Raw genomic sequence first — 22,905 nt, 5'->3', positions numbered from 1 at the left:
ACAACGTATTCAAAAAGAACGGATACTCAAAAAATACAGTCTGCAGATTCCTCAAGAACAAACCACGACAAGCAGACCAAACACAGCCAGAAACCCTAACCACCTTACCATACATCAAAGAAGTTTCAGAAATGACAGCCAGACTACTAAGACCCCTCGGAATCCTAATAGCACACAAACCCACCAACACACTCAAACAAAAACTAACAAATTTAAAAGACCCAGTACAATCTATGGACAAACGTCATCTACAAAATTCCATGCAAGGACTGCCACAAACACTACGTAGGACAAACAGGAAGAAAGTTAGCCACCAGGATACACAAACACCAGCTAGCCACAAAGACACTACCCTCTCTCCCTCGTAGCCCTACACACAGATGGAAAAAAAACACCAATTCAACTGGGACAACACATCTATCCTGGGACAGGCTAAGCAAAGACATACCAGAGAATTCCTACAGGCCTGGCACTCCAACCACAACGCCAGAAACAAACACATAGATCTAGATACCATCAATGAACCCCTCAGAAAACAAACAGGAAATGACATCACCACAAACCCCAGGAACCCCATCCAGGACAAACATATAAATAGAAAGCAGGAGACAACAGAGGTCACCACTGATGATGTTACCTAGCCAGGTAATGAAACGTCTGGATATCAAACCTACAGCTCAGCGAGCAAACCTACACCCTACATTTCTAGTTCCTACTCCTCATATTTAAAATATTACCACCATTAGTCTGTAGGTGCTGCTCATCGCCATAGCCTCCCACCATTTTAAACTTACAATATCCTGTGCCTAATTATATAATTAAACTATATATTCAAACATACTTATTCAGATTTGAATCTATCTGGAAAGGTTGTTTTTAAAATGCCAGCCAAAACTTAATCAGGACATGATCATTAGATGGGATTTTATTTTATGATATTGCCATAAAGCACATCTTTCATTCAAAACCATAGGTTTAGGATTCTACCTCAGGCTTTCTGTGAAACAGAAGTGCTACAGGACATAATCAACCTAACAATAATTTTATTCAAGGAAGGAAGCAACTGATAACATTAAGTTTGGAAGTCAGAGAGATAGAGAACGAGTCCAGAAGAACCAGAAACATCTAAATACACTCAAAATCATCTTTGTTTTTGAAAAGGAATATTAGAATGCAAAAGCATCTCAGCATAGTGGACTAAAGCATTTGAAAAAACTAGTCTTCACAAATGAAGACATTTATTTTTACCCCCAGGACATGACCTGGATCTCATGAAAAATGTATGATGCCACAAAAACCAGTAAGAAATATTACAAAAAGTTCAACTATTCAAATAACTATAATTAGAGTAACTCTCTGAGAAATACAAAATGCCAGAGAATGCCAGTGTGTGGTGGTGGTGGTTGAAGGAGACACACAGAGAGAAGGGAGATACCCCATCATCATTTTCCGTTTTTCCAGATCAAACTTCAGCTGTTGACAGGGTACCTTTGCAACATTTGAATGCAGGCATAAAGAAAATTACATTCCCTAAGCCTCATCAGGTACATAGCCAGAGTTAAAAGAAACAACAAAGCTAACTTTGTTTAAACTAAGTATTTTCTTGTTTATAAATGAATGGTCACACTGAATATCAAACAGTTATGCATGCGTGTCATTATTCAGAGGGACATTCCATTATGCTTGCATTCTAATCTTTTCAAACACAAAGCTGATTTCCAGCAGATTTTGATTATTACATTTTTGCTATTTTACAGGTCAATTTTGCTCTCAAGGAATAAGGACCAAAAAAAATCCTAAATGCTCCCATTCCAAAGTGCATAATCTCTGCAGGAGAAATTTTAACTATCACTGAATGCTTATAGCATGTTTTGTAACTAAAATACATCAGTAATATATCAATATTGCTTTTATTGTCTTATGTTCTCTGAAAGAAAAAGAACAAACTTGAATCTACGACTATATTCAAATTTGTTGGTGAGAAATATGATGGCACCTGTGTTGATTACAAGCAAATTTTTCCAAGCAGTGTTGTTTTATCAGAAAATAGAACATTACCTAATATTGTAAAAGTGTAATTATATTACTTTCCAGTGTAATTAGAAGTTAAGTGATGCAGCTTTGTTGGAAAATGAGAACACCACCCGTGGCGCTTCTGCTTCTCAAGGGATCTTGGATATAATGGCAACAGCAGTTGTGTGTACTGCACTCAAGTACAAAATAATAGTTTTGCAGAAGCACATATCAAATGTGCAAGGCTAGGCTTAAGGAGAAAAATGCAGTGTTTGCATTAAGAATGGCATTTTCTGCTCATGGGAAAGCAGCATGAACAGCTGCCTATTAAACAAATAAGCACGTAGAGTCGGTAGAGTTGGCTACCAATCATGGTTGAGTGTGGTGAAGGAAGAGCACAGCAGGTCAGGCGGCATCCGAGGAGCAGGAGAGTCGGCATTTTGGGCAAACGCCCTTCCTCAGGAATGATTTCTGATGAAGGGCATTTGCCCGAAATGTCGATTCTCCTGCTCCTCAGATATTGCTTGACCTGCGTGCTTTTCCAGCACCACACTCTCAACTCTAATCTCCAGCATGTGCAGTCCTCACTTTTGTCTACCAAGCAAGGTTGCGTTAACTTTAATTTCCATCAGCATGAGACATTGTCAAGAAGGGCAATGAAGCCTAAAGTTTCAAAACGAATGGGGAAATACTCAAAAGAATTAACTCATCAGAGTGATATTCTTCAAATGTGGGGAATTAAATTGGTTGCAGAATTTAAGAAAGCTATATTGAAATAATTTCTTTAATTCTATTCCCTTCTGTCCCAGTCTGATGTAGAAATTCAACCTTTTTAAAAATATAGCACAGGGGAAAAACAACTGGATGACATTAAATATTTACAAAACTTCCCGGTGTAATGATTGGTACTGAGTTGAAGTTTTGAAGCTAAACATAGGCTGCTCTTTTAAACATGAAAATACAGCATTGTTCAACCTTTACCATTTGGCTAATGTTTCACCAAAACACATCATAACTAAGATTATTGGAAAATGTCCATTTCTATTAATAATGAATTTGCTACTTTCTTGATGTGCGTTGTACTTCATTGACATAATTACTAAAGTTGTGGGATATTTGCAGTTGGGAGAATTTTGTTGAATCCAAACAGCTCATTAAATCAGAGTGTGGACTGAAATGCATCTATGATGCTGGTGATTAATACACTAAACAGTCGCTACAAAGCATAACTTAAGGTATCCAGTAATATTGAACGTGTACAGCATGAATAATGCTTATACTATGTCAAACATTTCCAAAAGATCACAAGCATGTACATTTTATATTTAGAGCAAACTCATTCATGTGGGATCCATACATCCAGTAAGAACAAATACAACTGATCATTAATAACCATGCACAAACTCAAAATGTTCATGTTGATTTCTCAGTGCACATGTCAATAGATATTCAAGGTATACACATTGCATACAAAGCTCAGGGGAATCTAAATATAGCAAGCAGTTAACCGTTCTGTGCAGTTTTCATGTTGTCATCCAATTGGTTGTGTCATGTGGGAAATTGCTGCAAAATCCAATTTGCTTTCAGATACAAGTGAATATAAAATGTAAAGGAATCCAAGTCACTGAAAAAAAAATCAAACTGGAAATGTTCAGATTAGTTTAAAAGAAGTAATTAGCTCTTCATTGTCACTGTCATTATGATTATTGGCCTTATCCTCTCTGATCAGAGAATTATTTCCCACATCTATCAAACTGATAATTTTCCAAAGATACAAATGGGATAGTCAGTTAAATTGATTATTATAAATTACAGTGCGTTTTTCATGCACACAATGAGCACAAGGTTAACTTTTCCTGAAGAATTTAGTTAAGTAGGGGGTTGCAGCACAACTGCAGCAATTCTGCTTCAGGATGCAGATCAGAGGGTAAATCTTCAAAGAAAAAAAAAGAAGCTGGACATGGACACACCAGATGGCCTAATCTGATTCAAGATAATCCCATGCAAATCAGACTTGGTGTTGAACTAAAATGAAACTGGACATTTTTGATGAACTCCAACATTTAGCAATTAAGAATTGTGCTGAATCCAGCACAATTGCAAAGCTACCTGATCATGATGAATGGACGCAAGAGTCATAATCAACCACAAGGTTTACCTGCAACCATACTCTTCATCCCTCCCACAAAAATGCTGGCGAATTGGCAGAATATCATTCAGACTGCCTAAACATGAAAGCTGGTGCAGCAATAGTCTTAAACTTTGACAGTTAAGTTTGGGAGGAAAGTTCAACAGAATTCAACGTTTGCTTTTCAAACTTTGAAAATCCCTAAAGTGAAAGTTATGTGCCAAACTTCAATCAAAAATTTGATGGGCTTCAGAAAGGAAAAAGATTTTTATTGCAAGAATTTTAACTCAAATTATCTTGCTGTTTTAAAGTAGGACCCAAATCATAACACCTACAGTCAACATGTTTCCATTCATTTTAAAAACAATTGATTAACTATACTACCAATCAACTGTTTAGCTCATGAGAAAAACATATTTTCTCTCACTAGCAAAATAATGCTAGTGACCAGAAAAAGTTAATTTTGTATCCTTCATAAAAAGGTGGCAAGGGAATAGAATCTCAAAGATTCTGTACTTACTTCTCTGCCTCGACCTCTGCCTCCTCCTTGTCCTCCCAGAATCGAAAGGGATCCGCCTCCATACTCGTTGCCAGAATAAGAAAGCATTCCCCTCCCCCGAGAGCCTACAGTTGAAGGCTTCGTAAGGAGTGAAGAAAAGCTGCTGTAGGAAGAGTAACTTCCTCTTCCTGTTCCTGTTTCCGAATCAGCCCACACCCTAGGCATTGAACTTGAATGTGTGTAGGTGTCATCCCAGTTAGACCTGCCATTATCATATAACCGGCTCTGGCTTCTACCTTCATAAGGGTCAAGGTATTGATCACCGAAATTCCTGTAGGAGCTCTCGGATCGATCAGGATAGCTATCCCCAAAGCGACTTCGTCCTGGTTCATGTAAATCGTAGCCAGATCTATACAGATCACGGCCATCCAGAGCAGACCTGGAGTCATGCGACTCATAAGGTCCAAACCTGGAAAAATTGCACAGTAAGGAAACCGGTAAAGTTACCAGTGACATACAATAAAAACCAGAACAAAATACTGTTTACCTGCTAAAAAGGGTTCAAATACTCATTCCCTTTTTCGTAGGTATATATTTTTGCTGACGTTTGTATAAAGTATATACAGTATTAACATAGTTAAATGTGCTATGAAAATAAGTTTTCAAACTCAACAAAAGATTGTACTTGACAATGATTTTAAGGAGACTTACTCACAATTGAAAAGACATGCTGATCAGATCTAAGATTTCCAACAACTCTTACGTAACATTTTTCCTCCATTAAGTTATTTTTGCATTAAAACCATCAGTCAATATACATTTACTGTAGTCAGTATTAAATGTAAACCATTTAACAGAGGTTGCTACTTTTCCTGTTTTTTGAGAGCATGAAAACTTATTTACAGAAATAAATTAAGTATTTCACTTAAATGATAAACCTACCTAGAATATGAAAGCATATTCAGAGCCAGCAAGAATCATAAGCAACTAATCTTTAGAATTCTATTTGAATTCTTTACATTAAATCATTAATAAAATTATTTCTTTCAAGTCACAACTTTGAACAAGTCCAGAGCACGAGTTTATGCAATAGTTATATTAATCCAATTAGTTTTAATATTGACAGCTATTTAGTATGGGGTTTTCCAACTGCTTCGTTTTTGAGCAGGATTATCATTGGTATAGTCTTTGTAGTCTCTGAAATCATCAAGACGCTTATTGCAGTGGGTATATTGTCATATCTTTCAGAAATACAATGCCAGATATTACAGGTCAGATTGAGGTCGTAATCTTTACAACTTTATTGCAGATACAATATATTTTGAATAATCAGAGGCATACTCATGTACCGAGAAGCCTGCTTTGCCACTGGTTTCATACCAACTTGAATTATAAGTCTATGAAGTGTTGTTTTGAACTGAGAGATACAGCATTAATAACAAAAAATGCCTTCATATATAAGCTTACAGAATGATCACATAGATCCTACATAAACTACAAATACTACGGGCTACAGTAGCCAGTTAGTTTAAGTTTGTTTGAACTGACTATGAAACATGGGGACAGATATGGTGTATCAAACTCTCTCCAGTCACCCTACAGTGCCAGGAGACAACCTTAAAGAGTATGGGTTTACATCTCAATTTTCAAATTTTCTAACTGGGCCATTCATTCACAGGATAAGGACTTCTTGAAAGTTCAAACTTAATTGCCCACCCCCAAAAGCTCATAATAAGGTGACCTTCTCAAACGACCACCACTCTGTATATCTTACACCTACCATTAAAAATGGATAATGGAGCTGTAGTTCAAAACAGGAGTTGTGAGAGACTTGGTGGGGGCGGGGGTGGGGGCGAGATGGATTTTAATCACTGCTGTTTTTCTCAGATTAATTACGTGCTGCGGCTTTGTACCAAAAAAAAAGCCGGCTGAACATGTAAATAGCCAGCAGGAAATAATGCATTGTTTGGTGTTCAAAAATAGTCATTTCATTGTGCTTTTAACATCTCCCCAACGCCACTGTATTTAAGGTTTTTAAATTTCCATTAAGCATCACAAATTCAATGAGAAAAACACTTTCACGTGGTCCTTTTAATTTTCCTATTAAAGCTTTTTTGGTAGATTTTGTGCTCATTAGGTGAGAAACATGAATGGTAAGTAATAAAAGCTTTTTCAACAATCTGATAAACATATTAGTGACACTTCTTTTAAAAAATAAAACCACAGCAAACAAGATTTACCATCTTTAAAAGAATCCACTTAACATCTAATATGCTCAGAACTGCTACCGTATTAATGTTATCCATGGAGAATAAGCATTTTATGACAATAACCCATTATGTCTGTAAATGTTATATCATTTCTCTTAATTAACTGCAAACATTTTATCTCGTTTGCAGTCTGCACAGTTTAGATACCTTGAAATTTATCATAATTGTTAAGCTGCCTCTCAGCACTACCTACCCACATTGTTGAATATCACTCTACAAACACAAAACTCTTTCATTTTAAGATGAATTTTGGTAGTGCTAGCTTTAGTGATCAATGACCTGCTTCTGATGGGATTTAATCGAAAGAAAGCAATCACTCTAAAGTCCAATAAGTCAGTTAAGTAATGAAATCATGCCCACTTCTTTTAGACTAAGATGTCAAAGGTCTAATTAGCAGCTTCTATTGATCCTAATAAATTGCTATGAAATAAAGCAATCCATCATAATCTGTCCTGGAAATGAAATAATGCTGCCTTTATGAATTTTTGAAGACAACCTGGTTGGTCAACACAAGCTTAGCTGAGCTGCAGCATTGAATTGAAATTTGTAATTACTTCAATACATTTTTATCTTTGAATTTAAAATGTTCAGCATGACTCGAAAGACAGGCAGTAATAAATGATTAAGATTGCTTCACCTACCTCTCAGTCCTACTTGGGTAAGATTCCAGGAAAGATCTGGAGGTCCCATAAGAACTACGTTCATAGTCACCACTCATCCCCATACCTTTAATTAAAACAAAAAGTTAATATTTTCAGTTGAGAGCGCATTAAATATTTCCACAGAACAACTGACTAGAAGTATTTATCAGACCATCATTTGAGGCATTCAAAAATAAAGGGTTGAATTGGCTATCATGTTTTAAAAGGAGACAAAAACTATACTAAATGCATTTAAGACCTGACAGAGCTAGATTAAAGCTGTGAACAGTTCTCATCTTCATTGTCTTTGTACTAATTCAGTTCATTCAAATTAAATCCCATCCTGCTCAGACTGAGGATAAGTGCAAAGCAAGCCATGACCCCAGATTCAAAACTTGTTCTTCATTGAATTGGTTGAAACTCTGCTGTCAATGTGGGAGGTTTGCGAACATACAATCTTTACACTCACTTGCAAAGAACAGGCAAATGAGAAAAGGAACTATAATGACACCTGAAAAGTTTGAGATATCTGACCAATACTGCCACCTGATTTTCACACTCAGGAAATTCATCTTGCACTCCCCTCACGTTAGTGGCAGCTTTTTGCTGTATTCCTATTCCAGCCCTTGGTAAGATCATATTGCATATAGAAATTCCCTATTTTGAAAAAGCATGTGAATTAATTATGCAGTAAGTAGCAGTATTTTAGATATTTAAAGTTTAACTGCTCAAGTGAAACAAAGTTCATACGTGTGGCACCAATATTAAAAACAAAATTCTGGAGACCTTCTTGACATCACAAAATGTAATTCTAAATGACCGTATTTTTATTAGCTAACACAGCAATGATGCTTTTCAATGAACTAATCAAAATTCCAACGTCTTGGTTGGGAAAGCAATGTTAGAACTCTTACACAAACACCAAAAATATATATCTTATTAAATATAAAAAGGTACAGGTAATACATGGGCAACTGACTAAACAAGATCATATTTAAAATATTTCAAAACTATTTCATGGGTTGTGGAGGTTTCCTATTACAAATTGCCCTGAAGATTTGCCCTTGATTTACATAACAGAACCAACAGTTTTCAAAATATGAACATCATTATGAGCAGGAATTAAAACCAGCATTGCATTCAAATCGCTAATATTTTGAAAAATACGTTCTGCAATAGCGGACTTCTCTGCAAACTAGATGAAGAAATTAACCCTTCTAAAGCATCTGTCTGACTTGCTGAGAATCCCCAGCACATTTTTTTCAATTTTATTTCAAACTTTTCAAAATCTGCAATTTTATCCAATTGTTCTGTCGTCTCAAACGAAGGTGATCCTAATTTCATGGATCACAGCTCATGATTTTCTATTCAATCTGAGGCCATCTTTGCTGCCCCAACTGTCCATTCTCGAGTCATTCATGTCTTCACTTAATGAATGCATTTCTTGAGTCAAGCTTATTGCAATTGAAATTTATGCCTTCATATCAATATCCTCCATGGTGAATATTTTTCAAAGTTAAAAATCACATAACACCAGCTTATAGTCCAACAGGTTTAACTGGAAGCACACTAGCTTTCGGAGCGACGCTCCTTCATCAGGTGTAAGCTAGTGAGCTTCCAATTAAACCTGTTGGACTATAACCTGGTGTTGTGTGATTTTTAACTTTGTACACCCCAGTCCAACACCGACATCTCCAAATCATGAATATTTTTCAAAACTTTCAAAACCCTGAAGCAATAAGAACAAGACCTTTTGAATTTATTAAAAATTCACCAGCTCAAGCAGTCGCAAATGATTGTACTCAACTAACTTAAACACAAGTTGCCGCTTAAGCTATTACTCATAGATCCATAGTGATGTACAGCACGGAAACAGACCAGCCAGTCCAACTCATCTATTCCTGATGAAGGGCTTTTGCCCGAAACGTCGATTTTGCTGAAGCTCCTCGATGCTGCCTGAATTGCTGTGCTCTTCCAGCACCACTGATCCAGAATCTGGTTTCCAGCATCTGCAGTCATTGTTTTTACCTAAGCCAACAAGATATCCTAACCTAATCTAGTCCCATTTGCCAGCACGTGGCCCAGATACCTCTAAACCCTTCCTATTCACATAACCATCCAAATGTCTTTTAAATGTTGTAATTGGACCAGCCTCCACCACTTCCTCTGGGAGCTCATTCCATACACGCACCACCCTCTGTGTGAAAAAAGTTGCCTCTTATGTCCCTTTTATATCTTTCCCTCCACACCCAAAACAATGCCCTCTAGTTCTGGACTCCACAACCCCAGGGAAATTACCTTGACAGTTTATCCTGTCCATGCCCCTCATGATTTTATAAACCTCTATAAGGTCACCCCTCAACCTCCGACATTCCAGGGACAACAGCCCCAATCTAATCAGTCTCTTCCTGTAGCTCAAACTCTCCAACCCTAGCAACATCCTTGTAAATCTTTTCTGAACCCTTCCAAGTTTCACAACATCGTTCCTATAGAAGGGAGACCAGAAATGCACGCAATATTCCAAAAGTGGCCTAACCTGTACAGCCGCAACATGACCTCCCAACTCTTATCCTCAATGCTCTGACCAATAACGGAAAACATACCAAACACCTCCTTCACTATCCTATCTACCTGTGACTCTACTTTCAAGGATCTATGAACCTGCACTCCAAGGTCTCTTTGTTCAGCAACACTCCCCAGGACCTTAGCATTAAGTGTAAAGTCCTGTTCTGATTTGCTTTTCCAAAATCCAGCTCCTCGCATTTATCTAAATTAAACTCCATCAGCCACTCCTCAGTCCACTGGCCTATCTGATCAAGATCCCATTGTACTCTGAGGTAATCTTCTTCGCAGTCCATTATATCTCCAATGTTTGTGTCATCTGCAAACTAAACAATTATACCTCCTATGTTTATATCCAAATCATTCATATAAATGAAGAAAAGCAGTGGACCCTACACTGATCCTCGAGGCACTCCACTGGTCACAGGCCTCCAGTCTGATAGGCAACCCTCCACCACCACCCTCTGTCTTCTTTCGAGCCAGTTTTGCATCCAAATGGTTAGTTTTCCCTGTATTCCTTGCTAACCAGTCTCCCATGAGGAACCTTGTCAAACACCTTGCTGAAGTCCATATAGATTACGTCCACTGCTCTGCCCTCGCCAATCCTTTTTGTTACTTCTTCAAAAAACTCAATCAAGTTTGAGAGACATGAATTCCCACCTACAAAGCCATGCTGACTATCCCTAATCAGTCCTTGCCTTTCCAAATACATGTAAATCCTGTCCCTCAGGATTCCCTCCAACAACTTAGAGTCATAGAGATGTAAAGCATGGAAACAGACCCTTCGGTCCAACCTGTCCATGCCGACCAGATATCCCAACCCAATCTAATCCCACCTGTCAGCACCAGACCCATATCCCTCCAAACCTTCCTATTCATATACCCATCCAATTGCCTCTTAAATGTTGCAATTGTCCCAGTCTCCACCACATCCTCTGGCAGCTCATTCCATACATGTACCACCCTCTGCGTGAAAAAGCTGCCCCATAGGTCTCTTTTATATCTTTCCCCGCTCACCCTAAACCTATACCCTCTAGTTCTGGACTCCCCGACCCCAGGGAAAAGACCTTGTCTATTTATCCTATTCACGCCCCTCATAATGTTGTAAACCTCTATAAGGTCACTCCTCAGCCTCCGGCGCTCTAGGGAAAATGCCCCAGCCTGTTCAGCCTCTCCCCATAGCTCACATCCTCCAACCCTGGCAACATCCTTGTAAATCTTTTCTGAACCCTTTCAAGTTTCACAACATCTTTCCGATAGGAAGGAGACCAGAAATGCACACAATATTCCAACAGTGGCTGAACCAATGTCTTGTACAGCCACAACATGACCTCCCAACTCCTGTACTCAATACTCTGACCAATGAAGGAAAGCATACCAAACGCCTTCTTCACTATCCCATCTACCTGCGACTCCGCTTTCAAGGAGCTATGTACCTGCACTCCAAGGTCTCTTTGTTCACCAACACTCCCTAGGACCTTACCATTAAGTGTATAAGTCCTGCTAAGATTTGCTTTCCCAAAATGCAGCACCTCGCATTTATCTGAATTAAACTCCATCTGACACTTCTCAGCCTATGGCCCATCTGTTCCAGATCCGGTTGTAATCTGAGGTAACCCTCTTCACTGTCCACTACACCTCCAATTTTGGTGTCATCTGCAAACTTACTAACTGTATCTCTTATGCTCGCATCTAAATCATTTATGTAAATGACAAAAAGTAGAGGGCCCAGCACCGATCCTTGTAGCACTCCACTGGTCACCGGCCTCCAGTCTGAAAAACAACCCTCCTCCACCACCCACTGTCTTCTATCTTTGAGCCAGTTCTGTATCCAAATGGCTAGTTCTCCCTGTATTCCATGAGATCTAACCTCGTTAATCAGTCTCCCATGGGGAACCTTGTCGAACGCCTTACTGAAGTCCAGATAGATCACACCTACTGCTCTGTCCTCATCAATCTTCTTTGTTACTTCTTCAAAAAACTCAATCAAGTTTGTGAGACATGATTTCCCACGCACAAAGCCAGGTTGACTATCCCGAATCAATCCTTGCCTTTCCAAATACATGTACATCCTGTCCCTCAGGATTCCCTCCAACAACTTACCCACCACCGAGGTCAGGCTCACTGGTATATAGTTCCCTGGCTTGTCTTTATCGCCCTTTTTAAACAGTGGCACCACGTTTGCCAACCTCCAGTCTTCCGGCACCTCACCTGTGACTATCGATGACACAAATATCTCAACAAGAGGCCTAGCAATCACTTCTCTAGCTTTCCACAGAGTTCTCGGGTACACCTGATCAGATCCTGGGGATTTATCCACTTTTAACTGTTTCAAGACATCCAGCACTTCCTCCTCTGTAATCTGGACATATTGCAAAATGTCACCATCTATTTTCCTACAGTCTATATCTTCCATATCCTTTGCCATTTCAGGAAATTTATTTGCTAAGTAGGTAATCAGGGATTTACAGATACTATGTTTTTCAATTGGAAGATGTGTGATTAAGGCAGAGACTCGTGCAGTCAGAAAATAAGGAATCAATACTTCAGGACAAACTTCAAAAGTTTCACCTCTTCACAAGATATGATAATATAGAGAAATCCCAGGGAAATTTCAAGATATTAAATTCATTTTTCAGCCTTCTGCTACAAGATGTGCTCAAACTCCAATTTGATATTTAACTATGTTGTACATTTAGATTGGATTTTTCACCAGCCCATTATTCAAACGTTGCTTGAAAAACCATCCACAAAGACATTTTGTATGCAGCTACCAGCTAAAACTTATTGCTTTCCTTGCTTGTTTAATCTTGTGTTTAAGTTGTATATCCATTATCAATATAATAAAGTAATTGAACTTTTTAGGGCAAGCTGAAATTTATTCTCGCTAATAACCTTCAGATTGCCTTTCACAATTTTCCAGAAATGAACTGATAAAGGAGCTCTGAGTGATAATGTATACAAACTTGAATGCTTTGTGATTTCAGTGACACCTTTCAGATCAAGTTTTGCAATAAATTCACATTTAACAAACTGTGTAAACTGCAAGCAAAGTGGGCGGCACAGTGGCACAGTGGTTAGCACTGCTGCCTCACAGCACCTGAGACCGGGGTTCAATTCCCGCCTCAGGCGACTGACTGTGTGGAGTTTGCACATTCTCCCCGTGTCTGCGTGGGTTTCCTCCGGGTGCTCCGGTTTCCTCCCACAGTCCAAAGATGTGCAGGTCAGGTGAATTGGCCATGCTAAATTGCCCGTAGTGTTAGGTAAGGGGTAAATGTAGGGATATAGGTGGGTTGCGCTTCGGCAGGTCGGTGTGGACATGTTGGGCCGAAGGGCCTGTTTCCACACTGTAATGTAATGTAATCTAATCTAATCTAATCAAAGTATAACAGAAAAGCACCTCAGCCTTCATCATGCAACACATAAACTATGCTACACGATTCAACCTGTAATTTGACTACATTATCACTACTCTACAATCAACCTCAATAGCAGATTTTCCATTGAGCGGTTTAATGCTGATATTGAATCAAAAGTGGAACTTTGCGATTGCTTTGTAGAGCAAACTACTAACGTATCTCGATTTCCAGCACATTCGAAACCAGTTTGCACTACTGTGCCAGATTTTGAAAAGATACAGCTACAAACATTCATGCATATCAGTGTAAACTGTTAGCTTTATAAATAAAAAGAAAACTATTTAGAATTCTCTCCGTGAAATTATTAGTCCTAGAATGGTTTATGAATCCTTAAAGCTCTGTGGCATGAAAGTACCTTGCAAGCATGTGAAGGATGAGCAACAATTCTGGCACATAAAAGGCCACTTACCATATGTACCCAGCACCTCAACTGGAAAATGCTAAATTTAAAGAAACCTACAGAAGTAAATTTGCCCCGAGTCTCCGCTTTACCTGGTAAATGCTACAAAATGGATTGAAACAGCTAAAGTAATACTTTCAGATTACAGGGACTTAAATTATGGTAAAGTGCCATCAGGGTAGAGACTGGAGTACAAGCAATATAGTGCCTAAGCATGTGGCATATTAAATGCATATTTAGGCAAGACAGCTTCAAATGCTAATAACATACATTGTATAAATTCACATATTATAGATTCCCAACATCTTTTCATGAACAGTAAACATTAGATACATGTTGCATCACTCAAAAGAGCAGTGACAAATGAAAAGTGACTTTAGAAAGCGGATTGATTTTCAGGTCAATGATACTTCAATTCGTGTTGCTCGGCCATTCAGTTCCCACCTGATTTCCAGTTGTCCCTGGTACTCCAACTGCTGCTGCTGCCACTGTTCATCCATTCTGATCCACCTGTGCAGCAATAAAAAAAATTCCAATAGTCAATTCACGGGTGAACTAAATTCTTCAGTGGGTAAAAGTACTGCCTCACTAAGGGTTTTCTAACTAAGTGCTCATGGGTGGACCGAATTTTCTGATTTTTGTACCTACTGAAATTGTTAATTAGACTTTCATGATGTTAACTTCATGTTGACCATCTCCTAAACTAGTAATTGTTATTAGTTGCTAAGTTGTCACTTCTCAGAGGCATACACATGCTTTTATAACAAAAATTTTACATTCACAATCAATATATTGGGGGAAGACGATACAGTACAAGTTATCAAAACAATTGAGCAGTTGCTGATCTGAAGTCGATCATTTTAGTATTCAGCTGCAAAGGAGGTGGAACAACTAGGTTTACTTTATCTATTTCCAGGTAATTTTAAATGAAATTACATAACTAGTATACAACAGGGTTTCATTATGAAACTGAATGAAAGCACCACCCACAATGATCACTAGATGGAGCCTCAGTACTGTTCCAAAGAGACACAATTGTATTTTGATTCTGAGTGGGAAACATGATTACAATGTGCATGAAAACAGTTCAATGTTTGACAACCTAAATTATTAAAGACTTGCACATATGAAAAGCATATTTCACAATTACCAAATGCATCACAACAAATTAACAGCTTTTCTTTTGAAGTACAGTTATTGTAGGAAGGTTGGGGATGTAAGATCAGAATCTCAAACTCAAGATAAAAGTGATGGTTTTCTGGGCATCTGTAATCCACGTGCTCCTAAATGCTTCTGAGCCTTGAAAAACCCATAGTGAGCACTTAAAAGCACTGCCGAAGTAGCACAGTGATGCCTTTACATGATCCTCCAAATCTCCTGACAAGAAAAAAAGTCCAACAGCAGCATTCTCTCCCAAGATAGATCGAGTGAATCCTTAGAAGACTGCTGTGCTCTTCCAGCACCACTAATCCAGAGTAAAGAAAGTAGGAGTATACTTAAGAGGGAAATCAGGAGGGCAAAACGGGGATATGAGATAGCTTTGGCAAATAGAATTAAGGAGAACCCAAAGGGGTTTTACAAATATATTAAGGACAAAAGGGTAACTAGGGAGAGAATAGGGCCCCTCAAAGATCAGCAAGGCGGCCTTTGTGTGGAGCCACAGAAAATGGGGGAGATACTAAATGAATATTTTGCAGGCAAAGTCTTTTCCCTGGGGTTGGGGAGTCCAGAACTAGAGGGCATAGGTTTAGAGTCAGAGGGGAAAGATATAAAAGAGACCTAAGGGGCAACTTTTTCACGCAGAGGGTAGTACGTGTATGAAATGAGCTGCCAGAGGATGTGATGGAGGCTCGTACAATTGCAACATTTAAGAGGCATTTGGATGGGTTTATGAATAGGAAGGGTTTGGAGGGATATTGGCAGGTGGGACTAGATTAGGTTGGGATATCTGGTCGGCATGGATGGGTTGGACCAAAGGATCTGTTTCCATGCTGTACATCTCTATGACTCTATGACCACCATTGAGACACTAACCACTCAAAATGAGTCCCATTTTGCAGGGGATCGCACATTTATGCCTGACAGATTCTCAAAGCAACTGCATAACTTTAACTCAAATTGCAGTGGGAGACTCTAGGAAGAGCAACTTTAGAGATGCACTGTTAAGGAACGAAAAGATCAAATGTAGCTGTCGACACCCTATTTAATTTTTAATATCAACCTCCGAGAAGCTGAGATTTCGGCAACAAGCTGATTTACCACCATTCAGCTATAATTTACTTCATTTATAAATTGAGAAAAGGCACTGCAGTTTCTTGATTATTTTCACGCTTACAATGCTTTCCACTGATCCGATGCTCATTAGATCTTCATTCAGATATCCCTATTTGCACAGGAAACCTTGGTTAAAACTGCACACTACACAGGTAAACCCTCTCAGTCTCAGGCTGTTAACCACCTGCATTTCAATGTACCTTTAACATGGGGCGGCACGGTGGCTCAGTGGCTAGCACTGCTGCCTCTCAGCGACAGCGACCTGGGTTTGATTCCTGCCTCAGGCAACCGTATGGAGTTCACACATTCCAGCTTTGGGCACCTGTCTATGAGGAGTTTGCACATTCTCCTCATGTCTATGCAGGTTTCATCTGGATGCTCCGGTTTCCTACCACAATCCAAAGATGTGCAGGTTAGATGAACTGGCCATGCTAAACTGCCCACAGTGTTTGGTGCATTAGTCAAGGGTAAATATCGAGTAGGGGAATGGGTCTGGGTGGGTTACTCTTCAGAGGATCAGTGTGGACTTGTTGGGCCGAAGGGCCTGTTTCCATACTGTAGGGAATCTAATCTAATCAATTTCAAGATGCTTAACAGAATCAAAGTCATTTAAGGGAGATTTTGCCACAGATTGCCAAATGGTTCAAACACTTATGGAGAGAATTCAAGTCATAGAAATGTACAGCAAGGAAACAGACCCTTCGGTCCAACCTGTCCATGCCGACCAGATATCCTAACCCAATCTAGTTAGTCCCACCTGCCAGCACCCGGCCCATATCCCTCCAAACCTTTCCTATTCATATACCCAAGCACATGAATGCCAAAGGTGAAACAATGACAATCAAAAGTTAAAACCAATACTAGCACTGCAGCAAAAGACCAACATACAGTGGTTACAGATGAACATGGCTTGGAGAGATTTAGAATAGGTAGTTTTGAAAGTTCACATTTATGGAGTGTGGAAAAAAGGCGGCAGGTCAGGACAGTAATGAAGTTATCAAATCAAGAGTTATCAAAAGGATGGAAAAGAGTTTCAGCAATGATCTGAGGCAGTTAAACAAACGAGAGCTAATGGACATGATCTATTTGGATTTCCAGAATGTCTTTGACAAGGCGTCACACAGGAGGCTGCTAACTTAGAGCCCATTGTGTTAGGGGCGAGACACTGGCATGGACAGGGGATTGGCTGACTAGCAGAAGGCAGTGACTAGAGATAAAGGGGTCATTTTCAGGATGGCAACCAGTGACTAGTGAAGTTCTGCAGAGGTCAGTGTTGGGACCACAACCATGAACGTTATACACTGATGATCCGGATGAAGGAACAAACGGCATTGTTGCTAAGTTTACAAGTAACACAAAGATAGGTAGAGGGAAAGGTAGTGATGAGGAGGCGGGGAGAGTGTTGAAGGACTTGGATTAACTGGAAATGTGGACAAAGAAGTAGCAGACAGAATACAATGTGGGAAGTGGGAGGTTATGCACTTTGGCATAGGAAGAATGAAGGCATAGACTATTTTCTAAATGGGGAAAGGGGTTTAGAAATCTGAGACACAAAGGAACTCAGGAGTCCTCGTTCAAGATTCTCTAAAGGTTAACATGCAGGTTCAGTCAGCAGTTAGGAAAGAAAATGCAATGTTAGCGTTCATTTCCAAGAGGGCTCGAACACAAGAGCACAGATGCACTGCTGAAGCTATATAAAGCTCTGGTCAGACTGCATTTGAAAAACTGCGAGCAGCGTTGGGCCCCATATCTAAGGAAAGATGCATTTGCACTGGAGGGGGTCCAAAGGAGGTTTAGAAGAATGATCCCAGGAATGAAGAGCTTGTCATATTAGAAATTGTTGAAAACTCTGGGTCTGTACTCTCGGTCTTTAGAAGGATGACAGGGATCTCACTGAAATGTACAGAACACTGAGAGGCCTGGATAGAGTGGACATAGAGAAGATACTTCCACTTACAGACACACTTGGACCCAAGGGCACAGCATCAGAATGAACAGACGACCCCCCCCATCACTGAGACGAGGAGGAATTTCTTCAGCCAGAGTGAATATGTGAAACTCACTGCTGCAGAAGGATGTGGAAACCATGTCACTGAGCATATTTAAGACTGATAAATAAGTTCTTGGGGAGTAAAGGAATCAAAGGTTACAAGGAGAATGCAGGAAAATTGGATGAGAAACATAATAGCCACAACTGATGGGCCAAATGACCCAATTTTGCTCCTGTATCCTACTGTACCAATTGAAATATTTAGAAACATACTGGTGAAAAAATCAAAGGCTAGAGAGACTAAGCAGATCTAGAAGCATCTTTGGAGAGAGAACAGAATTAACATTTCAAGGCTAACATGATACTTCGTCAGAACTGAAAGAGGGAAGAGGACCAAGAGGGCAGATAGTGTAGATGCCCAGTGCAAAAGGCGTTGTTAATAGTGGAGAAAGAAAACAAGAGATACAAAATGAGTTGAAATTATGCAAGTGAGAAACAAAAAAAAAAGAGACTGGAGAAACTCAGCAGGGCTGGCAGAATCTGTGAAGAGAAAATAGAATTAACAATCCAAAGACCCTTCTTCAGAGCATCTGAAATATTAACTGTTAACTGAAATATTAACTATTCACAGATGCTGCCAAACCTGAATTTCTCCAGCAATTTATGTATTTAGTGTCGGAGATGTACAACACAGAAACAGACCTAATTTGATCCCGTTTGCCAGCACCTGGCCCATATCCCTCTAAACCTTTCCGATTCATATACCCATCCAGATGCCTTTTAAATGCTGCAATTGTACCAGCCTCCACCACTTCTTCTGGCAGCTCATTCCATACACATACCACCCTGTGTGTGAAAAAATTGCCCCTTAGGTCTCTCTTATATTTTTCCCCTCTCACCCTAAACCTACATCCTCTAGTACTGGACTCTCCAACCCCAGGAGGAAAACCTTGTCTATTTACCATATCCATGCTCCTCCTCAGCTTCTGACACACCAGGGAAAACAGCTCTAGCCTTTCCAGCCTCTCCCTATGGCTCAAACTCTCCAACCCTGGCAAAATCCTTGTAAATCTATTTTATTTGTTTCAGATATCCAGTATATGCAGTCCTTTATTCTGTGTCTATAAGGGGGAGAAAATTGGTCCTCTCTACTACGTGCAAAGTAAACAAGACAAATATGGTGTGTGGGGTGTGTGACAATACAAGGAAAAGTGGAGAAAAGTGCAGCCAGTTTCTGAAGTTATTGGATTCAATATTGAGATTGAGACAGTAAAGTACCTCATTAGAAAATGAGGTACTACCAGTCATTGTGTTTCATTGCAACATTGTGGCAGGCACAGGACATAAATATCATTGTGATAGTAAGGCGGCTTACTGAAATGGCAGGGACCTGATACATCAGGTCATTCCTACAGAGTGGAGTTGTTTGGCAAAGCTGTCACCCAGTCTGCATTTTGTTATGAACATGTAGGTGTTCTGTACCTTTAAGAGAGCTAAACACTAGCAGAACTATCTGACACAGCACCAAGTATCCTGAACAAGATATAATGCAACATTTGGTCGAACAACTCCATGAGCTGGTTGCGTGGAGACGACAAAACAAATTCGAATTAGCCCAACCAGTGTGAATTATACCCCCAAAAATACCAAACTCCAATCAAGTTTGAATTTAGCATATTGACGATCTTAAAAGCCGTGACACAATCCGATACTTTGGGGGTATAAGATGGGGGAAAATTGAACAATTGAGAGAACTGCCAAGCCACCAGCATCTGCAGACTGCCTGAAGAATAGCTCTCTTAAATGTACCTTTATCAATCAGTGACCTGTGAAACAGAAATCCCTAAGAAGAAAAGACTGAGGAAGATAAGATTTGACATCTGGCTGGTTTTGAAAACTTGAATTTTTGTTAAATCATAATTGGGAGCTTTTATCAGACTAGTATTGTAGAAGAGGAAGGTAAAAGATAGGTTAGAGAAAGGAGTTGTAAATAGTTGTTAGTTAATTATTCTGTTATACCTTAACAAATAAAGTTGTTAATATTTACAATAGTTCATGGTCTCAAATTTTCAGATTACTGTACAGGATAAATCTTTTCTGTGTTGCTGGTTTAAATTAAGCAGGAGGGTTTACTCAGTGTCGTAACAATTTGGACTCGCTAATGTAAGTTGACTGCATTGTAAGCAGTGAATACGGCAGATCATATTGAAAAAATATGCCAAACACTGGAAGTGTTACGCCTTCTGTGCCTGCATGGAAAAGCACCACAGTGGAGTGAGGACCATTTGGAGTGACCGGAGTGGCTCAGGATGACATGGAGCAAACAGTCATGTTGGCTGTTCTGTCCTGGGCAGAAGAACAGCACAAGCTCGAAGAACCACACCTCATTTTCCACTTTGCCACCTTTTAGCCTAATGGGTCTCAATATTGAATTCAATAACTTCAGAAATGTACCACTTTACATTTGCTCTCCATTTTTACCTTCATCCCCCAGGTAAGAGAAATGAACCCAGAAACTAAAAATGTACTTTAAAAAAACTGATACATGGGTTTATTTGGAGGCTGATTAGCTTTTAAGATCTAGTTATTTTACAAGTTTTAATTTTGTAATTAGGCAACACACCTTTATCTTTAATATATTACACCCTGGCGAGTTTAGTACAATCTGGTACAACAGTCCCAAATACTATTGTAACATTACAGCATTTTTAAATTGCATACAAGCCGATTGATAATTAAGATCAATTGGAGGAATTTTGTGACTAACCGTGCTATGTGCACCAGAAAGAGTATGTTAAAATTTTAATTAACCTTTCTTGCGTTTTGTGTTTTCTTACTAAAAAAGTGAAAATCTCAACAACAATGAACAAACAAGTTCGTGAAAAATACGCCAATTCGTTGCTGATTATAAGAAAGCCCGTGAGACAAAGGACTCTAATTTTAAAGAGGGACACAATGGAAATCGCGGATCTTGAGAAAACCCACAATATAACGAAATGCACTAACAATGGGTGGTGAAAATGTTCAGGCGGTGGTACTCTAAGCGTGTAATGTAATTGTGAGTCTGCTGAGGGCCTTTATTCTGAGCATCAGCAGCGCGGGATGGGCCAAGCTGGGTGTAAAATGGCGGCCCCAACAGCCCCGGGAGAGGGAGGGGGGGGACAGATGGATATGTTCCTCGGTATTTATTCTGCAAGCCCCGTGTTATTGAAGCGCTGACGGAGTGAAGAGTGGCCTCACTGCCCGGTCACCCCCCGAGTCCCTCCCCCGCTCCCCCTCCCCCAGAGCACCCGCACCGCCGCCATTTTAAACTCGGCGCCGGCCTCACCGACCCAGCCCCACCCCGACCGAGATCAGGGCACACGGGCTCCTTGGGCCATCTCCGCCGAGCCCCCTCTTTACCGGGGAGGTTCTGTCAGGCCCAACCCCAGCCCCATTCCACCAGGAAGGAGGAGGAGGAGGTGGAGAGAGGCCCCTCCCTCCCTCCCTCGGTGCTCCCACGGCCCATCGCCGGCTCCTACCTCTCAGATTCTCCGACTCTGTGGTACCCCAACCCCGGCTCGATCCTCGCAGACCGTCCGTGTCGCTGACGCCCCAACTCCGGCTCGATCCTCTCAAGCCGTCCATATCCATCACGTCTGACCTCCCCGCCGCCGCGGTGCCTCACTCTAACCCTTCCCCCGCCCGCCGCGGTGCCTCACTCTAACCCTTCCCCCGCCCGCCGCGGTGCCTCACTCTAACCCTTCCCCCGCCCGCCGCGGTGCCTCACTCTAACCCTTCCCCCGCCCGCCGCGGTGCCTCACTCTAACCCTTCCCCCGCCCGCCGCGGTGCCTCACTCTAACCCTTCCCCCCGCCCGCCGCGGTGCCTCACTCTAACCCTTCCCCCGCCCGCCGCGGTGCCTCACTCTAACCCTTCCCCCACCCGCCGCGGTGCCTCACTCTAACCCTTCCCCCGCCCGCCGCGGTGCCGCACTCTAACCCTTCCCCCGCCCGCCGCGGTGCCTCACTCTAACCCTTCCCCTGCCGCCGCGGTGCCTCACTCTAACCCTTCCCCTGCCGCCGCGGTGCCTCACTCTAACCCTTCCCCTGCCGCCGCGGTGCCTCACTCTAACCCTTCCCCCGCCCGCCGCGGTGCCTCACTCTAACCCTTCCCCCGCCCGCCGCGGTGCCTCACTCTAACCCTTCCCCCGCCCGCCGCGGTGCCTCACTCTAACCCTTCCCCCGCCCGCCGCGGTGCCTCACTCTAACCCTTCCCCCCTCCCCGCGGTCCCTCACTCGAACCCTTCCCCCGCCCGCCGCGGTGCCTCACTCTAACCCTTCCCCCCTCCCCGCGGTCCCTCACTCTAACCCTTCCCCCCTCCCCGCGGTCCCTCACTCTAACCCTTCCCCCCTCCCCGCGGTCCCTCACTCGAACCCTTCCCCCGCCCGCCGCGGTGCCTCACTCTAACCCTTCCCCCCTCCCCGCGGTCCCTCACTCTAACCCTTCCCCCCTCCCCGCGGTCCCTCACTCTAACCCTTCCCCCCTCCCCGCGGTCCCTCACTGTAAAGCTTCCCGCGGGCCTCTATCATTCTAACCTCGCATGTAAATGAAGACCTGCAGATACTAGAAATCTGAAACAAACAAAAAAGTGCTCGAGAAATTCGATATGTTGGACAGCATCTGTGGAGAGAAAGGAACTGAGTAAAGATAGGAGTCAATATAGAAAGA

At 41.3% G+C, this 22,905-nt stretch overlaps 1 protein-coding gene across 1 annotated transcript in view; it reads right to left on the bottom strand.

Annotated features, from left to right (window-relative positions):
* Nucleotides 1-21,868, bottom strand: part of znf326 (zinc finger protein 326) — a 50,498-nt gene extending 28,630 nt beyond the window's left edge. The window contains exons 1-4 of the mRNA XM_043698758.2: nt 21,718-21,868; nt 14,377-14,442; nt 7,552-7,636; nt 4,662-5,109 (exon numbers count right to left, since the gene is read on the bottom strand). Coding sequence (XP_043554693.1) covers nt 4,662-5,109; nt 7,552-7,636; nt 14,377-14,442; nt 21,718-21,829 — 711 coding nt within the window. The 5' untranslated portion in view covers nt 21,830-21,868. The remainder of the gene's footprint in view (nt 1-4,661; nt 5,110-7,551; nt 7,637-14,376; nt 14,443-21,717) is intronic.
* Nucleotides 21,869-22,905: the final 1,037 nt, after the last annotated feature.

The sequence above is a fragment of the Chiloscyllium plagiosum genome, unplaced genomic scaffold (genome assembly GCF_037043375.1).
Source record: "Chiloscyllium plagiosum isolate Xiang-an unplaced genomic scaffold, Cpla_swu_hap1 HiC_scaffold_9, whole genome shotgun sequence".
NCBI classification, from domain to species: Eukaryota; Metazoa; Chordata; class Chondrichthyes; order Orectolobiformes; family Hemiscylliidae; genus Chiloscyllium; species Chiloscyllium plagiosum.
This window is presented reverse-complemented; position numbering and strand designations above follow the sequence as displayed.